Below are 23,839 nucleotides of genomic sequence, written 5' to 3' on the forward strand. Positions count from 1 at the left end.
CCGATTATGTGTGCTAACATGACTCCTGCCCACATCACCCATTGGCTGTGTGTCTTTGGGTGAGTAACTTGACTACTCTGTGTCTGTTTCTGTCTGTGTAAAGTGGGGGTGATCCAAGGTACTCTTAGGGTCCTTGAATGGATTAAATGGAGATGTGCAGTTTTTAGAACAGAAGCTATGTAAATGTTTGCCAGTGTTATTCTTATAAACCCTGTGTTTTTGACATTATTGTTTTATTCTGAGTAAGCTGCAACATTTTAACTTCCTGCAGAAACCTTCTTGCTTGACCTGAAGGATAAGGAAGGACTTTATTCTTTTGTTGCAGCTGAGAATCTAACTTGGGACCCCAGACAATTGGACTGGTGGAGCACAGAGGCCAGCTGCACTGTGAAAATGCTTTAATGCGTGGCTCTGTCAGAGGACTCTGCTAAGCTTCTGCCTCCAGGCCAGGTCCTTTGGAAGACCCCAGCGGGGATCAGGATCGTTTGGGGCCCCAGGAAGATGTCAAAGTGTAGGGGTAAGCGTGTGACAGGCCCATAAAAGTCTCCAGCCAGGAAGGGCTCACCAGGACAGATGGCAGGATGGATCCAGGTCAAAATCCTCTGTCCCCCAAGGGAAAAAGTCTAAGTCTGTTTGGAAGAAAAATCCCAGCCTAATCTTCCCTACTGCACCTGTGTCCCGAGTCCTACTGGGACAGTCGAGGGGAGATCAGCACCATCCCCACCCCTGGCCAGAGTCACTTCAGAGCTCCCAAGAATAGATGGAAGACCTCAGTCTCCATGGGGATACCAGGTACAGCTTTTCTGGGCCTGTCACTCAGCCTCCTCTAGCAGTGTCCCTCAAGTGCATTTTTTGAGAGTTTACCTGTGCCAGGTGCCCTTCAAGGCTCCACAGAGGCCTCTTGTCACTGAAACCCCCGTCAGGCAGTGGCCACGATCCTGTCCATCTTACAGACGAGGAAACTGATTAGCCAAAACTACTCTAATCACACACTTATGAAGGTCAGAGGCAGGACTTGAGGCTCTCTGTGTCCTCAGCCTTTTGGGTGGGCAGATGTCTGGGACACCACTTCCTGCTGTTCACATCTTCCTGGTTCCCTCCCCCACCCATCCAGAATGGGTGGGCCCCAGTGACTTGTTTTAATGCATAGAATGGGGAAAAGACAAAGGATGCCATTTCTGAGATTAGGTTACCAGGAGACAGTGGCTTCTTCCTGTGTCGTGTTCTCTTGCTCTTCCCAGAGTCCTCTGGGGGAAGCAAGCTGCTGTTTTGTGTAGCTCTGTAGCTCTATGGCAAAACTTGAGAGCAGCCTTGGGCCAATAGCCAATGAGGAACTGAGGTCGGAGCACAGCACCCCACCCCACGAGGAGCTGACTCAGGCCAGGAGTCAGCAGAGTGACCTCAGGAGTTGATCCTGCCCAGGCTGAGTCTTACGTTGCCTGAGGCACTTGAGAGGGGCTGAGCAGAGGCGCCCCACCTGAGCTCTGCCTGAATTCCTGACCCACAGAAACTGAGAAAATAAGAGCTGGTTGTTTCAAGCCTCTTAGTTCTGGGGTGATTTGTTACGCAGCAATAGGTAACTGACATTGCTATCACCACCAGCAACACACACAAAACACAGCCACAGGAAGGAGAATAGAGGCCAACTCAAGTGTAGTGGGCAGAGCTGGAAAAACCCTTCACACCTCTGCTGAGCCAGCCCTTTCTTTGCTTTTGCTGTGAGGGTGCCCAGATGCACAGGCAGAAAGCCCCCCTGGCTACTCCTACCCACATGATCTCACGTGAGTTGGGGGGACCTGGATCACTGCAAAGTTCTCAGACTCTCAGGAGCAGCTGGCCTGAGTTTGCAAGGCTGTTCTGGATAAAACTGTGCCTTTTCCTGGCAACCAGAGGTGCTGGCTTATCTCAGCTCCAGGTATTTGGAGCTCCAGTGAGTACTGGTTGGGGAGCTCAGTGAAACCTCTTCTACAAACATTAAAGACAGCCAAGAAATAAAATACCTGAAAAATTCCTGGGGACTCAGCTATTCAGCTTCAAACAGATGTCAAATAAAGTGGGGGTCTTCTAACATGAGCTTTCTGGGTTTTGTTCCTTCAATCAAATATATCTAGGCAGTTCTGTCCTCTGATCTAAAGGAAGCTCCCCTGGGAATGAGGGGACACTGTGAGTGGGGACTGACCCCTCGGCTCCCTGTCTCTGGCCTCCTTTGTGTTTTCTTTGGTGGCGCCCTGTCAACCTGGGGTCAGGGTCATGGGGACACTGTCTGGCCTCAGAGTTCAGAACCAGAGCAGCTTCCCTGCCCTCTGGCCTGACCACCCATCCCCTCACCCTATTCCCACTTTGCCTCTGTCTTTAATGAGCTGTCTGGAGGTCTGGGGACAGTTCTGGCTGCTGTTCCCCACCCCCAAATCCTGCTGCCCTGCAGAGGCCACCACCAGCGTACCCTGGAGAAGGACAGAGTGAGCCAGATCCCAGGCCCAGCTGTCTCCAACATCAATTCCCAGCTTCCCCCAGGGACGCTGGGAAGATCTTCTGGAAGTACGACCAACCACATAATTTGCAGGTCCTGATACAAAATGAACATGTGAGGCCCCTAGTTCAAACACAATTAAGACTCTCAAGTCTACAACAGCAGAGCGTTAACCGGGGCGGGTGTCCTGCTGAACTTTGAGCTCTGGGCAGATACAAGGATGCATGCTAAGGAACTGGCCCTGACTTGGAGTCTCCAAAACCCACCTGGTGTTACCCTTGATGAAGTTACCCTGTGACACGGGTTTTCACCTCCGCTCCTAGATGCCTGTTGCAGAACGAAGCAGAAACCTTTCCTGGGCCCAGGACTTTTCAATCAAAAACACATCTCCCACCCAAGGCAGATGCTTTTCTGGAAAACTCTAGGCTGCCATTGCTACCAGAGGCTTACCTGCTGGCAGAGATATAAGCAGGGAGATGGGGCGGGGTCCTGGAAAGGGGAGACATGGGCTGTCTGAGAACCCCCAGAAATCTGTGAAGGTGGGCCCAACTAGCTTGGGAATCCTAGTTCTGAGTGTGGGGAAAACACACACACACACACACACACACACACACACACACAGAGTCAGTCAGGCCAAACTTAGCTGAATAAGAGAGCGGTGGAAATTCCCCAGGGCTGTGGGCTTGAGAATGACTTGGACTATTGAAACGCCCATAGAAATCCCATGCAGACTTCTGAAGAGCTGCAGAGGCGACCAATGAAATGAGCACTGGTGCCAGTGGACTAAACAGAAACTTCTAGATATTTTTACATGTTTATTTCGTAGTCCGTTTTTCTCTTCTTCCTTTCTCTCTCCTCTCTCTTCTTCTCCTTCAGTTTTAAGGAGTTGTCAACATTTCAAAATTAGATTTCACATAAAAATCCATATTCCTAGTGGCTCTAAAAAAAAAAAAAAATAGAAGCTCCAACTATATTAGAGCCACATTCCCGCATCACAATGTTCTTTCTGCCCATCTACCAGGCAAGGCAGCCTCTCCTCTGCCACTGTCCCCACCGCTCCCTAAAGGCCCCCGGCACTGAATCCAAGTAGCGAGTGCTCCCTATTCGTGCTTGTGCTGCTGTCATGGATTGAGGAGGAAAGTGAGCATCTTTAAGTGGGAAAATAGAAGGTTGCCAAGAGTTTCATGTACCCCAAGAACTATGGGAGAGAGCATGTTTCTTTGTGGAAGCAAGAGTCTCCCTGCGTGCCTAACATGCAAAGGGTGAATAAGTCAAAGGAGGCAATGTCGGGCCTCCCCTGGTGGCGCAGGCGGTTGAGCGCAGCGCCGTGAAGCTGTCTGCAGCCTCTGCAGCGTGGGTTCGATCCCGACCGGCCGGTGAGGGTCCCACATGGCGTGGCTGACTTCTGCCGCCCGCTGCTCCCCTCAGCAGTGTATTTCGTCAGTCTGCCTGTTCTGTTCCCCGCTCTGTCTCTGGTGAATCCTCTTACCCTCCCGCACATCTGGTCTGTACGCTGGTTCTTGTATAAATAAATAAATAAATCTTTAAAAAAAAAAAAAAGGATGCAATGCAATGTCAACTGATGGTGGCAGTTCGCACACAGCCCAGGCCACTCGTCTTGTCCCTGGCTGGGTCCTTGGAGAGCTCTGAAATGAGATTCCTGGACCAGATCTGGGATCCAGCAAGGGGATTCCCAGCTTCTCCTCCCAGGCCAGCTCTCAGCAATCTTTCTTTTGTTCTGTTCTCCTTGTCACCCTAGCAAAGGCAGAGAAATACAGGGATTCCCAGTGTCTCTTGTCACTAGGAACGCCTCCAGTTTCCATGCCCCTTTAACCCTGTGGATAGTTTTCTTCCCCAGTTGGGGACACCACTAACATTGAGTGTCACCAGCCAGCCCTCCCCTAGGCAGTCACATTCTGGTCAGGCAGAGGTGTGGGGTCCGAGGCAGCCCTGTGGACTGACACAGCCAGTCCAGTTCCTAGTCACTGGAAGGTGAGGGAGAGGTAGGGGAGGGCAGAAGCCAGGAGGCCATGATGGATGAGGGCCAGGCCACAGTGGTTGCTGAGAGATGAGGCTCCGCCACAGACAGGAAAGTTTTAGAGACTTGATGGGGGATGGAGGAGGAGTGAGTTGGTTCCCACAACTGGTGGGAGAGCCAGATGACCGTGACCTAGATGCCAATGACCTAGAAATTCCCAGAGGTCAGGCCTGGACCAGTGGGAGCTGTAAGTGACAGGGCCAGGTCTGGGAAGGCCGGGGTGCAAGCTATCCAGAAAGGGAAGCTGGGGATGCCAGCAAGAACGTGTGATACCGCACCTGGCTGTATAACCTCAGTTCCCCACGTGTACAAGAGGGGTAAACTGGACCTGCCTCCTGGGACTTCCAGGAGATAATTAGTCCTTCTAAAGAGAATCGTAATCCCCAGATCAAAGGGGGTGCAGAGCTGCAAACTCACTTTGCAGTGAGCTCTGCCAGCCAGCCTAGCACCCGCCCCAGCTGGTGGGTTGACATTTGCAGACCCGTGAAGGCAGCACCTCCTAAAAGGCTCGGTGGACTAGCACCTGGCCCCTTCCCCACCTCCGTGGCCCAGGTCCTCACCTCGGTGAGAACCACCTCACCGGTCCTGGCTCCCCAAGAGGGGAGTTTTTCAGTCCATAAGCAACACTGCTGAAGGAAGGTGGAAATGACGGATGCCCTTTTCTGTAGCTGGGGAAAATGAGGGTCCAGGAAGTGAGGTGCAGGCACAAGGGCCCCCCTAGATCACAGCCTCTTCCTGGGTGTGCACCATCTCAATTTTCTTCCTGCCGGCCAGGCCAGCGCGGGAGCTGTTACAGCCACTCAAATAACAAGCAGTCAGCCAGGACAGGTGAGTAAAGCTAAGCCCAGGGCTCCCACCCCTATCTGCCCTCCCCTGGCCCCTGACTGGACCTCGGCTCTTCAGCAGGGTTGGCATGAGGGTGTCGGAAGACTAGAGACGTGTGCAAACTGGGGTGCCAGGCAACGACCCTTAGACGCGCTCGCTCGGGACTTTCGGGGACCGGGGTTCAGTCCTGCGCCTTCCTGGGCACTGGTTATGTTCCTCACCCGCCGTTTCTGCAGGAGTGACCGTGTTGGGGACGCGCGGATGGCGGGACCCCAGCGCACGAAGCAGCGCAGCTGCAGGCCAAGGGCCCTTCTGGGCGCGACGGGCGGGGGCGGGGCCGGGGGCGGGGCCTGGTCCGGGGCGGGGCTGCGGCGAGGGCGGGGCGGGGCCTGGCCCGGGGCGGGGCCGCGGCGGAGGCGGGGCCGGGGGCGGGGCGGGGGCGGGGCGAGCGGCGGGCGCTCGCCAGCCCGGAAGGCGGGGGGCGGGGCCGGGGCGGGGGCCGCGCCCACGTGAGCGCCGCGGCGGCGGGTTCCTCGCGCGGCGGCCGCGGACGGCGGGTCCGGCCGAGGAGAGCCCGGGGCCGGCGCGCGGGCGGCCGGCGGGCGGCGGCGGCACCGGCGGCCCCGATGCGGCGGCGGCGCGGGGCGCAGTGAGCGGCGCGGGCGCGGGCCCGGCATGCGGGCGGCCGACGCGGGCAGCGCGGAGCGCGGGCGGCAGCTCGCGGCGCGGGGCGAGCCGGCGCCCTCCTGCGGGCCGGGGCCGGGGCCGGGGCCGACGCGCCCCCCGGGGCCGGCCGCCTGCGAGCCGGGGGCGGACCCCGCGGGGCTGGGCGAGCGGCCCCGCGCCGGGGCCCCCTCGGCGCCAGCGGATGGCGACCGCGTCCAGCCGGGTAGGTGCGCGCGGGGCGCGGGGGGCGCGGGGGCGCGGGGCGCGGGGGGGGCGGGGCGCGGGGGGCGCAGCCCGGGCGGCCTCGGGGCCGGCGCGCGGGGCGCTCCCCGCCGGGGTCGCGGCGCCGCGGGTGGCAAAGTTCTCGCCGCGCGCGGAGCGGGGTGCGGGGCGGGGTGCGGGGCCACGCGGGGTGCAGGGGTCTCTGGCCCCGGGCGCTCCCCCGAGGGCGGCCCCCGGGCGGCCGGCCGAGCCTCCCGCGCTGTGAGTCGCGCGGCGCCTGGAGCTCCAGCTCCCGGCCCGGCCCGCCGCGCCCTTTCGGGGCGTCGTGGGCCGGGGGTCAGCCCCGCGCGGAGTTGGGGCGGCCCCCTGCGGCCGCTCCTGAGCCCCCGGAGCCCAGTGGCGCGCAGAGCGAGGCTTCCCCGCCGCCCCTCCCGGGGCCCGGCGCTGCCTGGCGTCTGCGGGAGCCGCGGCCGGTGCACTTGAACTTCTGGCGCAGCGGGAGGACTTGGGGCGGCCAGACACGGTGCCGGGTTTAACCCCGCATTATGGGCTCATTCGCCCCAAACAGAGGCAACGTTTTAGGGTTAACCTGTTCCCAGTGGGTGCGCCCTTTGCATTTTGTTCTAGTCTCAGTGGCCAGCCTCCCCAGTAGCCCGGTTAGGTCGGGGGTGGGGGGTGGGAGCGGGGCTTGGGGTCCCCAGGAACCCCTACTTCCCCTTGACTCTGGGGTCAGAAGAAAGGATCTGTCATCGGGTTGAAGTTTAAGTACTTTTTCCAGGAAACTGGCGAGGAGGGCCCAGTACCAGGTTTATTATACCTTGAACACTTAGCCGTGTTCCAGTAACTTGCGTGCAGTGTCTACTTAAATCTTATCACTAGCAGCGAGGCATTGTTATCTCCCTGAAGATGGGGACAAAAGGGCCAGAGGTTAATTGATTTGCTCCAGGTTCTCTGCCCTGAGCCCTTCATGGTGCTGGAATTCACCAGAATGCTGCACCCAGGCAGCCAGCCTACCAACCAGAAATACCAGGCTTATTTACCTAACAATTATGTCTTCCCTGGGAGAAAAACTCAGCAGAAAGCCCCCTTAATTCCAGTCTGCCTGTGTCGTCTCCCTAGGAGACGGAATTCTGGGGGTTGTAGTTCCAGCCATGGAAGCTGGACTGGCCAGGCCCCCAGCTCTTGTTAGCTGAACTGCTGGGGGACCCCTGGAGTAGCCGGAGGCCTTGGGTCACCAAGGGGCTAGAAGGACACTGAGCTCCAGAAGGAGCTGGAGCTCCTGGATCCTTGGCCTGGGGGCTCAGCCAGCTGCCACCAGATCCACCTCCTCCCTATAACTTTACACCTATATTGTAAAGCAGGGAACAGCATAGGCGCCTAGAACAAGCAAATGGGAGCACGGAGGCCCTGGCTTGCTTGCCTGCACTCTGTCTGCAGAGGGAAGATAGTGAGGGCCAGTGGCTATTTGGACACTCAGTAGCTGATGCCTGCAAAGCACTTGACCTCTTTGCAGGGGATGGTTAATGAGTGTTCGTTTCCCTCTAGGGGCGGGGTCAGTGGCCATTGACTGGGCTCCCCATTGTGCTATCTGCTCATCTCTCCCCACCTGAACTGTGTCAAGATGACATTTGTTTTGTCTGTAACATACCTAAGTGAGCCAAGGCTGACTTGTGTGTGGAAGTTGTTATTATGTAGTAAACATGTGTGGGAGATGGCTGGGTGGAGATAGAGTTGTTTACTTTGTGTCTATATGGGCTGCATTTGTGTGTTCATAACAACAATATCCCAATGACCTGGTGTAGCCAAGAAATGCGGGTGCGTTTGGCGGGGGAGGGTATTCTGGTTGCCCTGGAGGCGTGTCCCTTTGACAGAGTTCTCCTTTGCCCCAGGCATCGCCTGCATGAGGCAGGATCCAGCCGGCAGCTAAGCCAGAAAGTTTTGCCTGCTCTCGACCCCACCTCCCATGTCCCTCCTCTTATATGTCGCTCCTAGAACCACCGAATGCTATTTGTGAGAACTTTCCCAGGACAGCATTCATGGTCTCTGGCTGTTGGGAGGGCTGGTCTTCTGGGAGGAAATAGGAATTTTTTGGACTTAGAACCACACTCTGAAATTACTGCTGAAATAACATTTTAGTAGGGTGGTGAGATGACTTGTCCCAGAATCCTAGCACCTTGGTCCCCTGCTGAATGTGACACTCAGTCAGGGGAGCTGAAAGAGTTGCCCTGGTAGATGATGGGGGTCTGGGGTTGGCGCTCAGAGGTGTGGTGGAATCGAGACCTGGACACCCTGGTGTTGCTCGTGCCGGGCGTCCTTGGATCAGCAGGGCGACCGGCCCTGGGCCGGGGGCAGCCCAGGCCTCCAGGGTGTAGCCATGTCCAGGGGAGGGGAATCCAGGGCTGGGTCAAGAGCAGAAGGCGCAGCAATGGAATGGTTTTCGGTCTACCTCCAATCTATTTGACCTTGAGGTACTCTAACTCAGTTTCCTTATTGGTACCATGGAAACACCCTGTCTCATGGGGGGGGGGGTGCATCATTCCAGAGTGAACCAGGTAGCGCTGAGGGTTCTTGGGCTGAGAGTGTGAATGATGCTATTCTGGGCTGTCCATGCGTTCCATTGCATTTCTTGAATCTCTGCTCCTGCCAGGCACTGTTGTAGCTGCCAGGGACATGGCAGCAAACCAGACAACCGCGGCCCTGGTTTCCATGGAGCTTCTGTTTGGTGGGAGGAGATTTCCAGTAGGCAAATCTGCACAGGATGTGTCAGGGGATGGTGAATGCTTTGCAGAAGGATGAAGCCAGGTGAGGGGTTAGTGGGGCAGGCAGGTGCTATTTGGTATGGGTGGGGGGAGGGTCAGCGAGAATACCCTCGTGGATGAAGCAAGGCATATGGGTGCTAAGTCCTTGAGGCAAGAGGGTGGTTCTCCCATCAGCTAAAGGAACCAAGTCATTTTGTTAAGAGTAGCTGGTAAATGAGTGTCTTTGTAGACTGGACAGCTTCTCTGTCCATATCTGAACCCTACCTGCCTCCATGGGCAGGCACCACAGCCCCCTAAGTTTTCCTCTGACCCCCAGTTGCCAAAGTCTCCTGGAGCTGTTCATGCCCTCTGTCTTCCCTTTAATCATGTGCAGGCCTCCCTTCTCCTGCTCTGCTCCCCCACATCATGTCCCTGAAGAAGGGGACCAGGGCTCTTGGGCATCTTTCTGTCCTGTCCTGACTCCCAGCGCAGCACCGGAGCCAGCCATGGTACTGACCAAAGGCCATGCCTAATCTCGTCAGTCCTCCAGTACCTGGGGAAGGGGTGGAATGAGAGAATGTGCAGTTGTTAATCCCATCCACAGATGGTGAGGCTGGTGCTCAGAGAAGTTTAGTAACTTCCCCAAGATCACACAGCTGGCATCCAATCCCAGACTGTGGGCTCCAAAGCAGGGTGGGAAGACCTTGCACAGATGCCGAGACAGGAGACCTACATTCAGTTTCAGGTTTGTGTTTTGTTGACATTTTTATCTTTCCAAGAAAGGAGATTTGTCCTCTCTTTGACATCCCTTGTTTCAAGCAATTCAAGCATGTGCTTATCTTTGTGCCTTTAGCCATTTCAGTAGTAGCCTGGCTTTGAGGTGTCCCTTCTGGAAGTGATTTCTGCCTGGAGGGGTAGGGGTGGGGGGGACAGTAAATCTCCAAGTAGGAACTAATGCCCTTAGAGAGCTACCTGCAAGGCCTCTGAAGATTTAGTGTGAGCTTCCTTGTGGGACAGGGACCTTGGAGGACTTGGCTGCCCTGGACAATCCAGAGTGAAGTCACTAGCCTTGAAGTAAATGCAGATTAGTTTCGTTGGGAGGTGTCCGGGGGCCCAGCACCTCCACCTGTGTGACTGAGCTGCCCTTCTCCAGGATGGGCAGCTCCCCCATTGTGGGTACAGAGCCCCGGCCCTGGAATCAGACATGCCCTGTTTGAATGTGTCAGCTCTGGTTCTTACTAGCCATGTGTCCCCAGGGAAGTTACCCAGTGTCCGAGCCTCAGTTTACACATCTATAAAATGGGAGCATGTTACCCATCGTGGAGTTGTCGGGCCACGATCTGTATGGTCAGGTGGGTGGGTGTCTGTTTATCCAGAGTCCAAAGAACTTGAATGAATGTGTGTGTGTAAATTTAGTTTTTTTTTTTTTTGAAGTTTGATATATTGGGATTTGAGGAGACAGGTGATTGATTCCGAAGGACCCCTAGCTGCTTAGCTGGCCTCCGGGGTCATCAGGAGATTTCTGTAAGGATCATTATGCACTCTTTAAGTTCTCTGTAATATACCAGTTGAGTTATCTGGATGATTGGCCAGGACCCCAGAAACGCAATTGGAAAAAGCATCTCAAGAGCAACGAGCGCATGTGCTCAAGGAAGAGAGCAGATGCGAGACCCTGGATCAGCCTTCCCCTCCCTGGCATGGCCAGTTGATGAAAGTGGAAGATGGGGCACCTGGCACAGGCTGAGGTTTTAGCCCCGGCAGATAGCACGCCCCACATAGCGCCCAGCTTGTCCCAGGCAGCGCCGTGGGGATGCCGCGGTTGCTGAGTCACAGGTCATAATACTCCAGAGAGGACGCAAGCTGTGGTTACCAGGTGTGTGTGTAGCTATTTTTTATGAATGTACTCGCCTTACATGCATTTCACGTTGAGCGTGTCCGATGAGTGCCTGTCGGAGAGGGGAGAAGTCGGGGTCGCCACCTGTTGCCAAGGACCACCCCTTCTGTGCCCCCTGTGGCAGCCACCATGAAGGTGGGGACTTGAGACTTTCGCTGGTCTGCTGTTTGGACGCCTTCAAGAGGGGCCAGTTAGAAGACGCTGATGGTGACAGTGTCTCGATGCCCTTCCCCAGCGACATGAGTCCAACAAGCCCTGCAGCCGCCCCCACTTTGGGAGAAATTCACAGCCAGAAACTTGTGAACGGTAGGTGGTTGGCAATGGTGCCCCAGCTCCTGAACTGGGTGATGCTGTTCTGGGCTTAGAAGAAGGGGAGCTGATGGGTTCAGGGGTGGCGACCCTCTCTGTGCACCCTGGACCTCGGTGCTTGGCTTTGGGCACCTCTTGGGCAACACCCACCTGGTGGCCAAGCTGCAGGTGCTGACAGTCTTTTGTTGCTTTGTTGCTGCTGGGATTTGGAGGCTGGCCCGGGCTCCCAACTAGTTTGGGCTGTAACTTTATCATAGGCATTGAACGTGTTCAGCACCTTTTAATTGTACTGAAGCTTCGGAAAGCTCTCCCTGGGGGCTTGGAGAGACGTGAAAACAACAGCTGCTAGTTCCTGTACCTTATTCCCTCACCTCACAGCCAGCCTTGCCAGTGCTCTCCTAACTTTGAAGCCCTGTGCACCCCGGGCATCTATGTATCTGTGAGTCGTGGTTATATAATTCAGTTGCAGTGAGGTCCTCTTAACAGAGGAATCGTTGGCTGAGGGCTGCCTGGGAGCCAAGAGCTTTGTTACCTCTTCTGTGGATCTCCCCGCCCCTGTAAGGCAGCTGGCACCCCCGCCCCATCTTGCAGGGGAGATAGTTATCCAGGGGGAGTAAGGGGCTGGCCAGGCCACCACGCTGCCTGCCCCAGGACCATTGCTTCTCGCCTGTGATTTTCTTCAGCTGAGAAATTCCCCCTGGGCCACCAGGGCACAGAGCAGAGGCTGCAGTGCTGGGAGCCTGGGAGTTTTCCCCCTGGCATCTTTGGCACACTGGCTTCCAATCAGCCAGGGGTAGCTGGGAGCCGGGGCCCAGGGGCCTTGAAGGCTCCCTCTGCAACTGGAGGCGCAGCTCCACCCCTCGGCCCCAGCCAGCACCCAAAGGGGCCAGCTGACTGTGACTGGAGGCCAGACTCTGGCCCTTTGGAACCTCGAGTGCAGAACCCGGAGGGGGAGCCTTAGCCCTAAGGATGGGGTCTGTTCACTCCCTTTACAAAGTAAGGAAACTGAGGCCCAGAGTGACAAAGGGACCATGATGTTCAATATGTATGATGGGGTCGCTTCCAGGGTCAGTGTAAAAACTCTCGAAGGCGCATGTGTGCCTTCCCTTTGCATCATTCCCTTAAATCCTGCTGAGCCTGAAAGGGAGTCTCACATTTGGGGGGTGACAGTGGCCCGGGGTGCGTGCTAGAAGCCAGGTGTCAGGCACCTCTGGGTTTTTATCAGGTACCTCGCGAGATCCTTGATACAGGGCATCCGTGGACCAGACTTTGAGACCTCTGCTGCGTGCCTTTCTGGATTGGGTTCATTATAGAGGGAGAGACGAGGGACCATGTACGCTCTGGTTGGCACACTCGCTGCGTCCTGGAATCATCCTCAGTAGCCTCTTTTCCCACCCTCCGGCTGGACAGCAGGTCCACGGACATTCTAGTTAAATCTCATTTTTCTCTTTCAAATCCAATCCTGCCCTCGCCTCGACCCTCTGGGCACACGTTCTTGGAGTTTATTCGAAAAGGCACATGTGCCCCACAGGCCTGTCCAAGGCAGCTTTGTCTTTGCCCCGCCCTGGGCTGGTGCTGAGGGGACTCAGGAGACCACACTCTCTTCTTCGGTTCCCCAGATTCTTTAGACCTGATGCCAACCCCACGGGTGGGGCTGCTCTTCCTGGCTGCCTCCCCCGCCCCACGGGATGTTGGCCCAGATGTCGTGCTGGGGACAGGCGTGTTGGGGTGAGCAGCTTGTCTGTTTCCTCTTGGCAGCTGTCACCCTGTCCACAGCGCGTGGGGACCCTTGGGGGCTTCATATCCTGCAGGACTTTCTCAGCTCCTTCCCGCCGCGGGAGGCCGAGGACCTGGGTGACGGGGCAGGGGGCTCTGTCTTTGGCCCTCTGCTGCCTAAGGGACCAGCACAGAGCTGAGTCCTGGGGTCACTAGGCTCAAATGCAGATGCTGGGGCCCATCTCCGAGATCGACTCCACAGGTCCAGGGTAGAGCTCAGGACTTTGCCCTTTTCTTTGGCAGTGAAATAGACCGAGCATGAACGTTCCCATTTTAACCATTGATACCTTTCAGTGGCGTCTTACATGCATCTGCAGCATATGCAACTACCCTCACTCTCCATTTCCAGAACATCCTCATCATCCTAGACTGAGACTGTACCCACTAGACAGCCAGTCCCCACCCCCACTCCCAGCCCGGGTCTAGTGACCCCATTCCACTGTCCCTGCATTCACCTGCTCCAGGTACCCCACAGAAACAGAACCATGCAGTATTTGGCAGACCCTGCCCTTCCAACACCATCTGTCCTGCACCTGTGCTGATGCTCATGGGAGTCTCTCCATTCTCCTTTCAGAAAAAGGAGGCCCAGTCTAGCCTTTGACTTTGCAGCCTGAGGCCATCACCGTCTGCATGCCCTGAATAGTCCCTGCTGCCTGTGGGCTCCAGACTGACCAAGGCTGATGGTCGTTGCTGACCCCAGAGGTGCCTCCCTCGGTGATCACTGCCCTTTTGCCAGACCGCCCTGGGATCATCCCCTTAAACCTCCCATGCCGGTGCCTTGGGACTTGCCCTGGATTCCACAGCACTAGCCCACACCTTCCTCTACCCCTTTGAGGCCCTTCTGGCTGCACCACCTGCCAACCAGGAGTGACACTTGCGTCCTTGACATTCCTTCTGCAGGGCTGGGGTCTCCTTCCTGTTGGCCTGGGGCAGAAGTGGATGCAACTAAGCTGGGCTGCCTCTTCCCACCTGCAGGCACAAGGGGGGCTCTTTGAGTGTGGGGTAGAATTTTCTACTGGGGTAGAGTCTTTTTTTTGCACCTAGGAAAGACCTGGGAGGAACCCCTTTTTATAGAAGGGGAAACTGAGGCAGACACAGTGTGATCTCTCCGGTCAGGGATGTCTGTCAGAACTTCTGCAAATGGGGAATGTTCGAGCCTGTGCCTGCCAGTGTGGTAACCCCTGCACTTGCAGTGTAACAAGTGTGAGTGTGGAACTGAATCTCAGTTCTTATTTGATGGGGAGAAGCCACACGTGGCTAGAGGCAGCTGGTCCTGTACGGGCCACGAGGCTGCAGATGTTTCTAAGATCCGTCACAGCTCGTAAAGCCTGAGGTGTTTGTGTTTTCACTGTGCTCTGCCGAGGCTGCCCTGCTTCACCACGCAGCCCCTGAATTTCCTGTGTCAGAATGACGCGGGAACTTGTTGTGGTTTTTAAGTTTCCAGACCCCGGGCTAGATCCGAACAGCAGAAATATCCAGGATGGGCCTGGGAAATCCAGGAATCTGCATTTTAAACAAGTTACCTCCACTCCCAACAGATTCTGGCCTTCTCTGAAGCTGGAGGAGGGTCAAGGCTTCCAGCACCTTCCACCTTTACTTACGAGGGTCTTCCCAGCCAGTCAGTGCCCTGGTGTCTTTGCTTCCCACCAACTCCCCCATAACCCCCTGGGGTGGGCCAGCTGCTCTCCAGATGCAGGGCCAAGACCAGCAACATCAGCCGCACCCAAGAACTTGTTGGAGATGAAAATCCTTACCCCACCCGACCTGCAGAATCAGAAACAGGGGGTGGGCCCAGCAACCTGGGTATTAACAAGCCTCCCAGGTGATGCAGGTAGAACTACAGCTCAAAATTCATTGGTGAACATGATGTTCCTTCCACTTAAGTATTTCCCGAAATCCTCTTTGGCTCTTCTCGTCCCATCCCCCCCTCTTGCTCCCAGGACTGCTGGGCATGCTGGAGAGGAGCCATCTGCCTCACACAGCACAGGGCCCTCGGGGCCCCCAGGGGCGGCTGTAATGGGGATGTTATGGGAGGGCAGCAGAGAGGCAGCCAGCGGCGGCCCCACCCCCATCCTGTCTCCCGCGTCCCAGGTGGTGGCCGCCTGCTCACCCCAGGCCTGGATGTCAGAGTAGCAGTGGGACAGATGGGCCCACTGATCTCATAGGAGGCAGGACCTCCGCTGCCTCCCCTGGCATCCGCTGGCTCAGAGGTAGTTGCACAGCCCACAGCTGTGCTGCGCAGACAGCACCTGTTTCGCATCTCCCCAGTATGCATGGAAGAGGGAACCAGCCGTGCACACTTCACCGCAGTGGAGCCATCCTGTGGGGGTCACTGAACCTCAATTTCCCTGCTCCGGGAGGTGGGCTCCACCATCCCGCCCAGCTCCGCTCATAGCTGTGCCACGCCCACCCTGTCCGAGCACCTTGCCAGTGTGGCCGGTGTCTTTGGTGATCTTGTACCCTCTGGAATGCTGTTGAGGGCCGACCTGCACCTTGGGTGACCCACCTGGCCTGGTACACCACCAACTTTTTTGGTTTTTGCACTGAAAGCCCCGCATCCTGGGAAGTCCCATGGTTCCAGGCAAACCAGAATGGTCGGTCGCCCTCCGCAGTGGCTTGTGGTGTAGTTAGCGATCCCCCTGCCCAACACCTGTGCCCCCAATAACTAAGGAACCCCTCTGGCTCCTAACCTGATCGCATTGACCTTTGGGCCCTGCTCTTACTCTCAGCTCATTCATGCTCTGCGCATCAGTTGACAGGCCCCAGCGGAGCTCCCGCTGTATCCAAGGGCATCTTCCCCTTTATTCACTTAACTGCTCGTGGGGTTAACTGAGCTGGGTGCTCAGTGCTGAGAAGCCGAAGCAACCCTCATGGGGCTTATGTTCTGGAGGAGGGGTTTTCAGTCTGGAACCTTTAACTTGAACCAGAAGGACGCCTCCCTCTACCACCCCCCTCCCCAGACAAAGGCTCCTGGTTCATCGCCCGGTGGGTGTCGAATACCTGCTGACCTGGAATGGGTCCTGGGAACCGTAAATGACTGACACCCTCTGTGAGGCACTCAGGGTCTCCTCACTGTCCCCTGGGCCACCCAGCTCATCCCTTCTCCTGTCTCCTCCTCCTTAGCTCTGCTATCTCAGCACCCTGTAGTACGTGCGAATTCCACCCTGTCCGGGGTCCCCAGCCCTCTGCAAAGCCTTTTTTGCCAGTTCCACCCCTTCTGTGCTTAAGCCTTGCATTGCCACAGGCGCGAATCTTCTGGAACCTCTGGCATAGCCGAGACCAGTCCTTCAAGAGCATTTCTTGAGGGTCACCCTGGGCTCCTCTCCCGAATGGTTGGGGCAGTGTGCTTGGGTGCGTGGGCAGCTGCAAGGATGTCTGAATGACCAGCAGCTCCCTCCCCCTGGCTTCATGCCAGGCTGTTGGGGTAGACATCAGGGTCTCCCCAAAGGCCATGTGTCCCTGTGTGACTCTCTCTCCAAGATACCTGGGCCCACCTTGGGGGCAGAGGTCATCTAGTCCTGGAGCCAGCTCTACCTTCCTGTTTCCTGGACTACTTGCTGGGCCTGTCCACTGGGGGCAGTGAACTTGGTTTCTGGGGTGCAGCCCTGCCTCCGGTTGATGGGGTCCTTTGCAGACGCTTGCTATTTGTGGTGGATGAACCAGGATTGAGAGTGGTTGTGTACTTAGAGAGAGTCTTGCTTCTGCATCCCCAACATCACCAGAAACCTCCCTATCGCATCTGATGTCCATGCTTGAAAATCATGCAAGGGAACCATGACGGGTAGTTTTGGCAGGGTTGCCGACACCCAACTAAATTAGCGCTACATTAATCACCCCATTTTAAAAATTAAGTCATTGAGGCACAGGGAGGTTGGCACTTGCCCCAGGCCACAGAGCCAGGAAGCCGAAGAGGCAAGATGCAACTCAAGAGCCCACGTGGAGCCTGGCTAGAGCCCAAGGTGGCCACCATTCCATGAAGCTGTCCCCTCTGTCCCACAGGAGCTCCTTCAGGCCACCTCCCTGGTTTGGGCCAGGCCCTTGTGAAGGAGGAGAGTCATGGGGCAACTCCACGTCTCCAACCAGAGGCCCAGGCGTGGGGGAGCTCAGCACAGACATCCCCAACAACAGGTTCCCTCTCAGAGCTGTGGGGTTTCCCTACTGCTCTTGGCCTTCACCTCTTAAAGATAACAGAGAGCATAGGAGGGGCTGGTGACAATCCTGTTCACCTGTGAGGTAGCGCGGTGTGAGCACCCTCGTTCATGTGGGATTAGAGGCTTGGAGAGGTCCTTGCGTAGTGCCCAATAACTAGGTATTAATGAAAAGACCACCTTTGTGTTGCCTGCACTTCCTGCCTTCTGCCCAGAGAGTCATGTCATTACCAGACTACTTGAGTTGCACATGGTAGAAACACAGCTGGGATTGACTCATGAAAAGGGAAATGAATAGATCTGCATAACTGACATGATCAGAGATAGAGCTAGCTTCAGGCAGAGTTGTATCCAGGGGCTTAAATGATGTCATCTCCCAACTTTCCTTTTGTTTACTTGGCTTTATCCTTTGTGGTGGCAAGAATGTGATTCCTAATGTAATTAAACAATATTTGTGGTTTTAGGACTGTAGTACAGAGAATCCATCATTCTTATTATTTCCAGCAAAAATCCCAGGACCGGATCTCATTGGCTTTGCTGCAATCATGTGAGAGCGCTGAACCAATGGATGGCTTGGAATGCACTGATTGGCCAAGCCTGAGTCAGGTGCCCTTTTCTAGGGAAGATTGTAGTAAGGCCTGTGGGGTGTTTCCCAGAGGAAGCTCAGAGAGAATATTCACCACTGGGAGTGGAAGCGGGAGGCAGATGCAAGAGCTGTCCCCTGCAGAATGCAAAGGTTATTCCTTAAACAATTGTGCTTGTGCCTCTGGCTAGGTGTTGTGAGGTTCAAGAGGAAGCCTTAGCTGTAGACCTGGTTCATTGTATTGCAGATTTCTTGAGCACCTGCTATGGGCTGGGCCCTCCTGGTTCTACACCCCATGGAGGGACTCAGTTTTCTCTTTGGTGGCTCATTGTTTCTCCCTTTCCCCTGCCTGCTCTGTCTTCAAGGACCAACAAGACAGTTGCCACATCTCAGACTTTTTCACTGTGATCAGTAATCAGGACCCCTGATTCTCTTGATCCCTGTTTATTCTTCTTTTATCACACTTGTCCCCCGGTGGGCCTGGAGGAGGACCCCCGGATCTGTTCCTTTCTGCGTTTGGGGCCTGATTGGGGTTGAATCAGCTCCCCTGTCCTTAGGTGCCTGCTCCCTCATGGGCCGGCTTAAATGTGTGCTATAATGGCCTGGCCGCCAGCCTCCTGCCGCATCCCAGATATTGCTAAGCATGCCAGGGGTGGTGGCAGCAGCTGGTGCCTAGGGCACTCCTGACAGCAACTGGCTTCTCTCAGCCTTCCCATCGGGAGTCAGATTTTCCAGGCTTAGCTTTCTCCCTGGAAAACCCTAATTGATTCCCCTGAGAGGCAACCTGGATATGTACCCAGCAGGCAGATGCTACCTCCTCACTGCAGGGCAGGCAGTGGGCAGCTGAGGAAGGTAAGAATTTGGCAAAAGGTCCCAGTCGGGTTGCCTTTGTACCCAGCGTTATTTAGAGCATAGGTGCCAGCTCCCCATTTCATTTGGGGAGGAGACTGGGCCCCCATGCTAAGACAGATACCCGGACCTGAGCTCTGAATGTGAGGACTTTGGAGACCGTGTACCAGGCGCTCAGAGCCACAAAGCCCGGCTGCCTGGGTCTGGATCATTCCAAGCTGCTTAACCCCTCTGAGCCTCAGCATCTCCGTCTGTGAATTGGAGCTGCTATTCCTGCAGTAGGGCTTTTGTGGGGACTAAATGAGATGACCTCTGCTCAGCGGTGCGTGACACATAGTAGGTGCTGGGTGAACATCACTTGCATTAGCGTTGTACCCAGATGAGCACCGAGTCAGACGATGCTCCAGTTGAACAAGTCCACGACCTATAAGAGAGGAGGCGCTGGGGGCAGAGGGCGGTCTTGAAGGGAGAATTCTCTGGACACAGCATCTGCTCCAGCTCTGCTCTCCTGCTCAGGCAGCATCTGGCAGCACTTTGTCAGAGACTTATGAGTTGCGGGAAGCCCACCCTGGAGGCTCCTGGGCATGCTGCTTAATCTTTCAGAGCCTCTCGTTCCTCCTCCTGTGAAATGAGAAGGACCCAGTCCTCTCTGCAGGGCCTGGCAGAGTAAGGATGTGGTCGGTGGGGTTGCTGCTTTACTAATCAGCTACTTTACATGAAGAATGAGATGATGTTTGTTCAGCATGGGGTCTGCCTCGGTAATACCGGAGGTGCCTTCCTATGGGGGATGGGGGTGTGCTGGCACCTGGATATCGAGAAACTGGCCCTGACTACGGTTTTTTTAAGGTGTGTCCGAGTCCGGGCCCTGGGCTGAGCAGTGAAGACGGGAGGTGGCGGGGAGATGGACTTTGTGTGAGCCCCAGAGTCAGAGAGAGGAGCTGGCCTTGGCAAGTCCTAGGGCGGGATCCCCCTCATAGGCTCAGGGATGCCAGCGGTTGAGCCTCTGCCCAGCCGGGCCGTCCCGCAGGGAGTCACCCTCCCGGCCAAGGCTTGCTCTGGTGTCACAGGTGTGAAAAGCAGATGCTTCCTCCAAGGAACGCAAGTCAAAGGGGGGGTTGTTGTAAGGACTCCACAGCCAGGTGGGGTGGAGCCTGCCCTCTCCCCCACCCCCTACCCTCTTCTCTCCACCCCCCAGCTCCCCTTGCTCTGCTTTGCTCCTAGGACGGGGAGCCCTGGCCCTCTCTTGAAGAAACTTCCCATCTCTTTCACGCTTGGGAGACAGAAGCTGTTTGGTCCCTGTCTGGCCGGTGATTTGGCCGGCGCTTGATCAGGTGACCGTCCTGGTGCATCTGTGAGCGCAGCGGGGAACCTGCTTAGAGCCGCTGCCTTCAGGGACTGTGGGAAAGGGGTGAATGTAGGGAGTTTGGGGCAAGGAAGACCAATTGACGCCTTAGGTCCCGCGTGGCTGTTCTGAGCGTGAATGCCTTCAGGGCTTGGAAACTCACTTGCTACCCAGGCAGCCCCTACAGCGTTTGACTGTTTCAAGCCTGCACTCACCTTTCTATTGAGCCAAACATCAACCTCATCGCCATGTCCCCTCTGGAGCCTGTGCCCTCCCATTTGAAGAGCTTAGGCACTAAATCTATCTCCTCGACATGACAGCCCCGCTGGCCCAAGACACAGCCTGTGACACGTGAATCCACCACAGACCTTCCTGGACCAGGGTCCTTTCTCTGGTGGCCTCTCCTCCCAGCCGGCCAGAGCAGATGGGCTGCCTGAGTGGACCGGGCTCTTGCCTCAATACCCACCCCAACCTGGCGGGCCTTGGCTCTTGGGGCCCCGCCAGGAGCCCTTTGTGAGGGCTGTTGGAACTGCTGGAACTGTTGGAACCAAGTCTTCCTTGTCCATCCAAGGGAGGACTGTTCCCCAGACTGAGTGGTGTCTTCCTGGCTCCCCTGATGTTTGTTTAAGAGGACTCAGCAGGAACTTAAAGATACCAGAAGCCCCCCTGGGAGCAGGCAGGGAGCAAGGAGCTAAAAACTCCATGGAATGCTATTTGGGCATGTGGAGCTGGCACAATAGCCTGCGCCAGCGCTGCGAAATGAAGATGCCCTTCTTTTCTGCAGTACTCCCTGCGCCCCCTCCCCCATACTGACAGCTTTTAGGTCCAAAGGAACCCACAGACGTCCAGTGCCTAGTTTACAGATACCTTTTGGGGTCCACATAGTATCCGAGGCCAAAGAAACAGCGTTTGCCTCTCCACAGAGGGTCCTGTGAACATTTGCATTCAGCCAAGAGATTCCAAAAGGCAAAGGGCGGAGGTGGAGAGGAAACAATACATTAACTGCCGACCAGTTGGAAAAAGAGATTGAATTTCTCTGCCTGGAAATGTTTAACTTGAGTCAGCTGCCTCCCTTCTAAGCCAGGCCAGCCTAGGTGGGGTTCTGTTTTCTTCCCCCTAGCTTCCCCCAAATTAGCTTTTTGCAGTGTGCATGCAGAGAAAATGCTAATTTGATAGGAGATTTATAGCTTTCTCCAGAGATCAGGAGCAGGAACGATTTCCTGGGCCGAGGGGTTATCCTGGGTTAATTTTCATGATTACTGTAAGGATCTGAGCTGAAAACGCTATGGCCCTGCCCCTGGGCTTTGTGGGGGCCATGCTGTCTGCTGGCCTGGAAAAGGACCCTAGGGCTGCAGTCCCTTCTCCACTGGGCCGCACGGCTGGAGAATAACCAAAGCTTGCATTGGGTCTTGGGTGCCTGGGGAGTCTGCTCTGTGCCGTCCACTGCCGGAGCTGGGGTGAGCTCTCTGGCCCAGCAGCTGATCAGCCTGCATTTTCAGAGCAGGCCTGCAGGACACAGGGCTTTTTCTTGTTACACGTGCAGTTCAGTGCAAACACTTGCTTCTAGTTAGGACACACACTTCTTCCTTTGGCTAATTTTTTGCTCCTTTGTCCACCAAGAAAGCAGTTTTGAAGCATCCACAGACTGTGGTGTGTGTGTGTGTGTGTACATCTGTGTCCCAACAGTTCTATCTGCCTAGGTTACACACATCCTTCCTCCTTAAGCTGCCACGAGTGACCTATAGCAGGAGAAAGGCCCCTGCCTAAGGCCTGGATGTGCCAGGTTTGAAGTGTGTAGAGTGGGGAGAAGAAAGAGGACAGTGCTAGAAGTTCAGCTCAAGAGAGTAGGGCCCCAGGAGGCTGACTTGTGGGAGTGAAATATTTGGACAAAAGAAAAGCCCGTGACTGCTCCAAGCTGTTGGCAGCCAGTGACTCTGCCCTCGCTGCTGCCCCTGGGTGCTCTGGTCAAGCTGGACTCTGCTTCTGCAGCCAAACCCAGAACCTGCTAGACTAGTTGACGCTATTTTCTCCCAGTCAGGATCCGAGGGACTGTGGGTCTTGGAGCACCTGTGATTGGAGAGCGCCGTCCTTCCGTCCCTGCCCTGTGCTTGTGCCCGGAACTGGCTTCGGCAAACAGACGCATCTTGGGCTTGTTAGCACACGGGTCAGGGTTGTGCTTGGTGCTGGGGCCACATAATACATGTCTCCTGTCAGGAGGCGTTCCAGAAAGACTTAGAAGGATGCCGTTTCTTGCAAGAGATTTCCTTGTGCAGGTGGGCAAGCCAGTCTTTCTCCCAGGACAACAGCCCGGAGCTGGTCACTACGGGTGACAATTCTGCATCGCCTCTTTGTCCTCTTCCTCGTTTCTAAAACCCGGTGCTGGGACATGGTTGTGTGTTCTGTGCCTTCGGGGCTGCCTGTGGCTCTGCGTGTGCGTGGCGTGGGTGGGGAGAGGTGGCGTGCCATAGGGTTTTTTCAATTTACATTTTTCAAATAGTTTCCTCTCTGCTCTCCCAAGCAGCAGGCAGCGTGCAGAGTGGAGTAAGCGCTTGACCTTTGTGCAGTGTTGGTGGAGCAAGTGGGCCAGACAGGCGGGGGGCTGGTTTGGTGGTGAGTAGGCAGGGACCCAAACTGTGTCTCTTCATTTTCGGTGCATCAGTTAGAGGGGGGTGGGCAGCCAAATAGCCAGGGCTTCCCATCAGCCTCCAGATTAGGAGCACGTAGGTTGCTTCCCAGTTAGGAGCCTGGCTCTGGAGCCTCTCGGCAAGGAATATTCTACCTGGGGGTCTGGGCCAGGAGATTCCAGAAGGCTCTGGGGATCCAGGGACAAGGCTGCCAGGTGGGGCCTGGAGTGGGGGGCGCACTGACGAGCATGCAGCACTGGCGCTGGCGTGTGCCCAGTGCTCTTCCACAGGTGGTCGCTCATTTCTGCCCTCATGAAGTACTAACATCACCCCGTTCTACAGATGAGGGGCCTGAGGCACAGGCAGGTTATTACGTGCTGGGATTCAAACCCAGGCCAAATTTCCCATCATATTTTAGCCGCGTGGACCGCACTGCTTCATCAAGGTGCTCAGCAAGTACTTGTCAAAACCACAGTCTGAGCTACAGCTTCTGGGCCAGGGCCCGCCTTTCCTGCGGGAAGGGGTCCTGTCCACAAAGCAGTAACTCAGGGACTTGGCTTGCCCTCCCCATCCTGCTCCCTCCCACCCCCAAATACCCTACATTTTTCTGTGTCTTGATTATACATCTGGTCGTAGACCACACTGCCGAAACTCCCCCAGCGCACTGCGGTTCTAATGGGCCCTGTTCCTTTTAGGCCTGAAGGGCTGTAGCCTGAGCCTGAGGGGCAGGGGCATGTCTTGTGAGCCCCCCGTTTTTCTCCTGCTTTATAGTCTCAGACTCTGAGTGCAAAGGCCTGTGGCAGTGGGATGGAGCATCCTAATGGACGGGGACCTCGGGGGACAGGATTGAATGGAGAGTCTGGCTGGGGTATGAGGGGTTGGGGTAGCTGGGGGCAGACTCATGCACCCCAGACTCCTGAGTGACCAGGCTGAGTGGAGGAACTCCTTGGGCCTGGATCATCTCCCCTTAATGAGGCCAGAAAGCCCACCCTTGTCATCTGCCCAGGGGCTGGGATGAGTAACATACAGAGTAACATGCAGAGATGAGCGCCTTTGGAAGGAAGAGATTTAGCACTGTGTTCCGCTGAGCAATGCGCCCTCTCGTCCCAGACCCCCGGCCCCGCTGCCTGGCACGTGGCTGTGTGCCTCCTGGTGTTCGGATCCGGGACTGGGTGGCCATGTGGGGCACCTGGCCTCCTAGGGATGAGCCCTGGCCTGGGCTTGAGTTTCCTCCTCTGCAAAGCAGACGACCTTCCCTCCCCCACCCAGGTGTCCAGGAGGTTGCACAGGACTGCACCCCACATGGAGAGCTCCCCTGTCCCTGGAACTTGGGGCACTGCTCCAGGCCTTCAGCT

General features: G+C 56.1%; 1 protein-coding gene across 5 annotated transcripts in view; it reads left to right on the plus strand.

Moving 5' to 3' along the window:
* Window positions 1-23,839, plus strand: part of KAZN (kazrin, periplakin interacting protein) — a 353,192-nt gene that overhangs the window by 229,171 nt on the left and 100,182 nt on the right. The window contains exon 1 of one of the 5 annotated variants that reach the window (XM_037498869.1): window positions 6,009-6,222. The exons of 3 other annotated variants lie outside the window; for them this stretch is intronic. In XM_037498869.1, coding sequence (XP_037354766.1) covers window positions 6,009-6,222 — 214 coding nt within the window. Of the gene's footprint in view, window positions 1-6,008; window positions 6,223-23,839 lie in introns of those variants that run through there. One more of the 5 variants, XM_037498868.2, reaches the window with a different exon arrangement.

This window comes from Talpa occidentalis, unplaced genomic scaffold (genome assembly GCF_014898055.3).
Source record: "Talpa occidentalis isolate TD23 unplaced genomic scaffold, MPIMG_talOcc4v2.1 talOcc4.9, whole genome shotgun sequence".
NCBI lineage: Eukaryota > Metazoa > Chordata > Mammalia > Eulipotyphla > Talpidae > Talpa > Talpa occidentalis.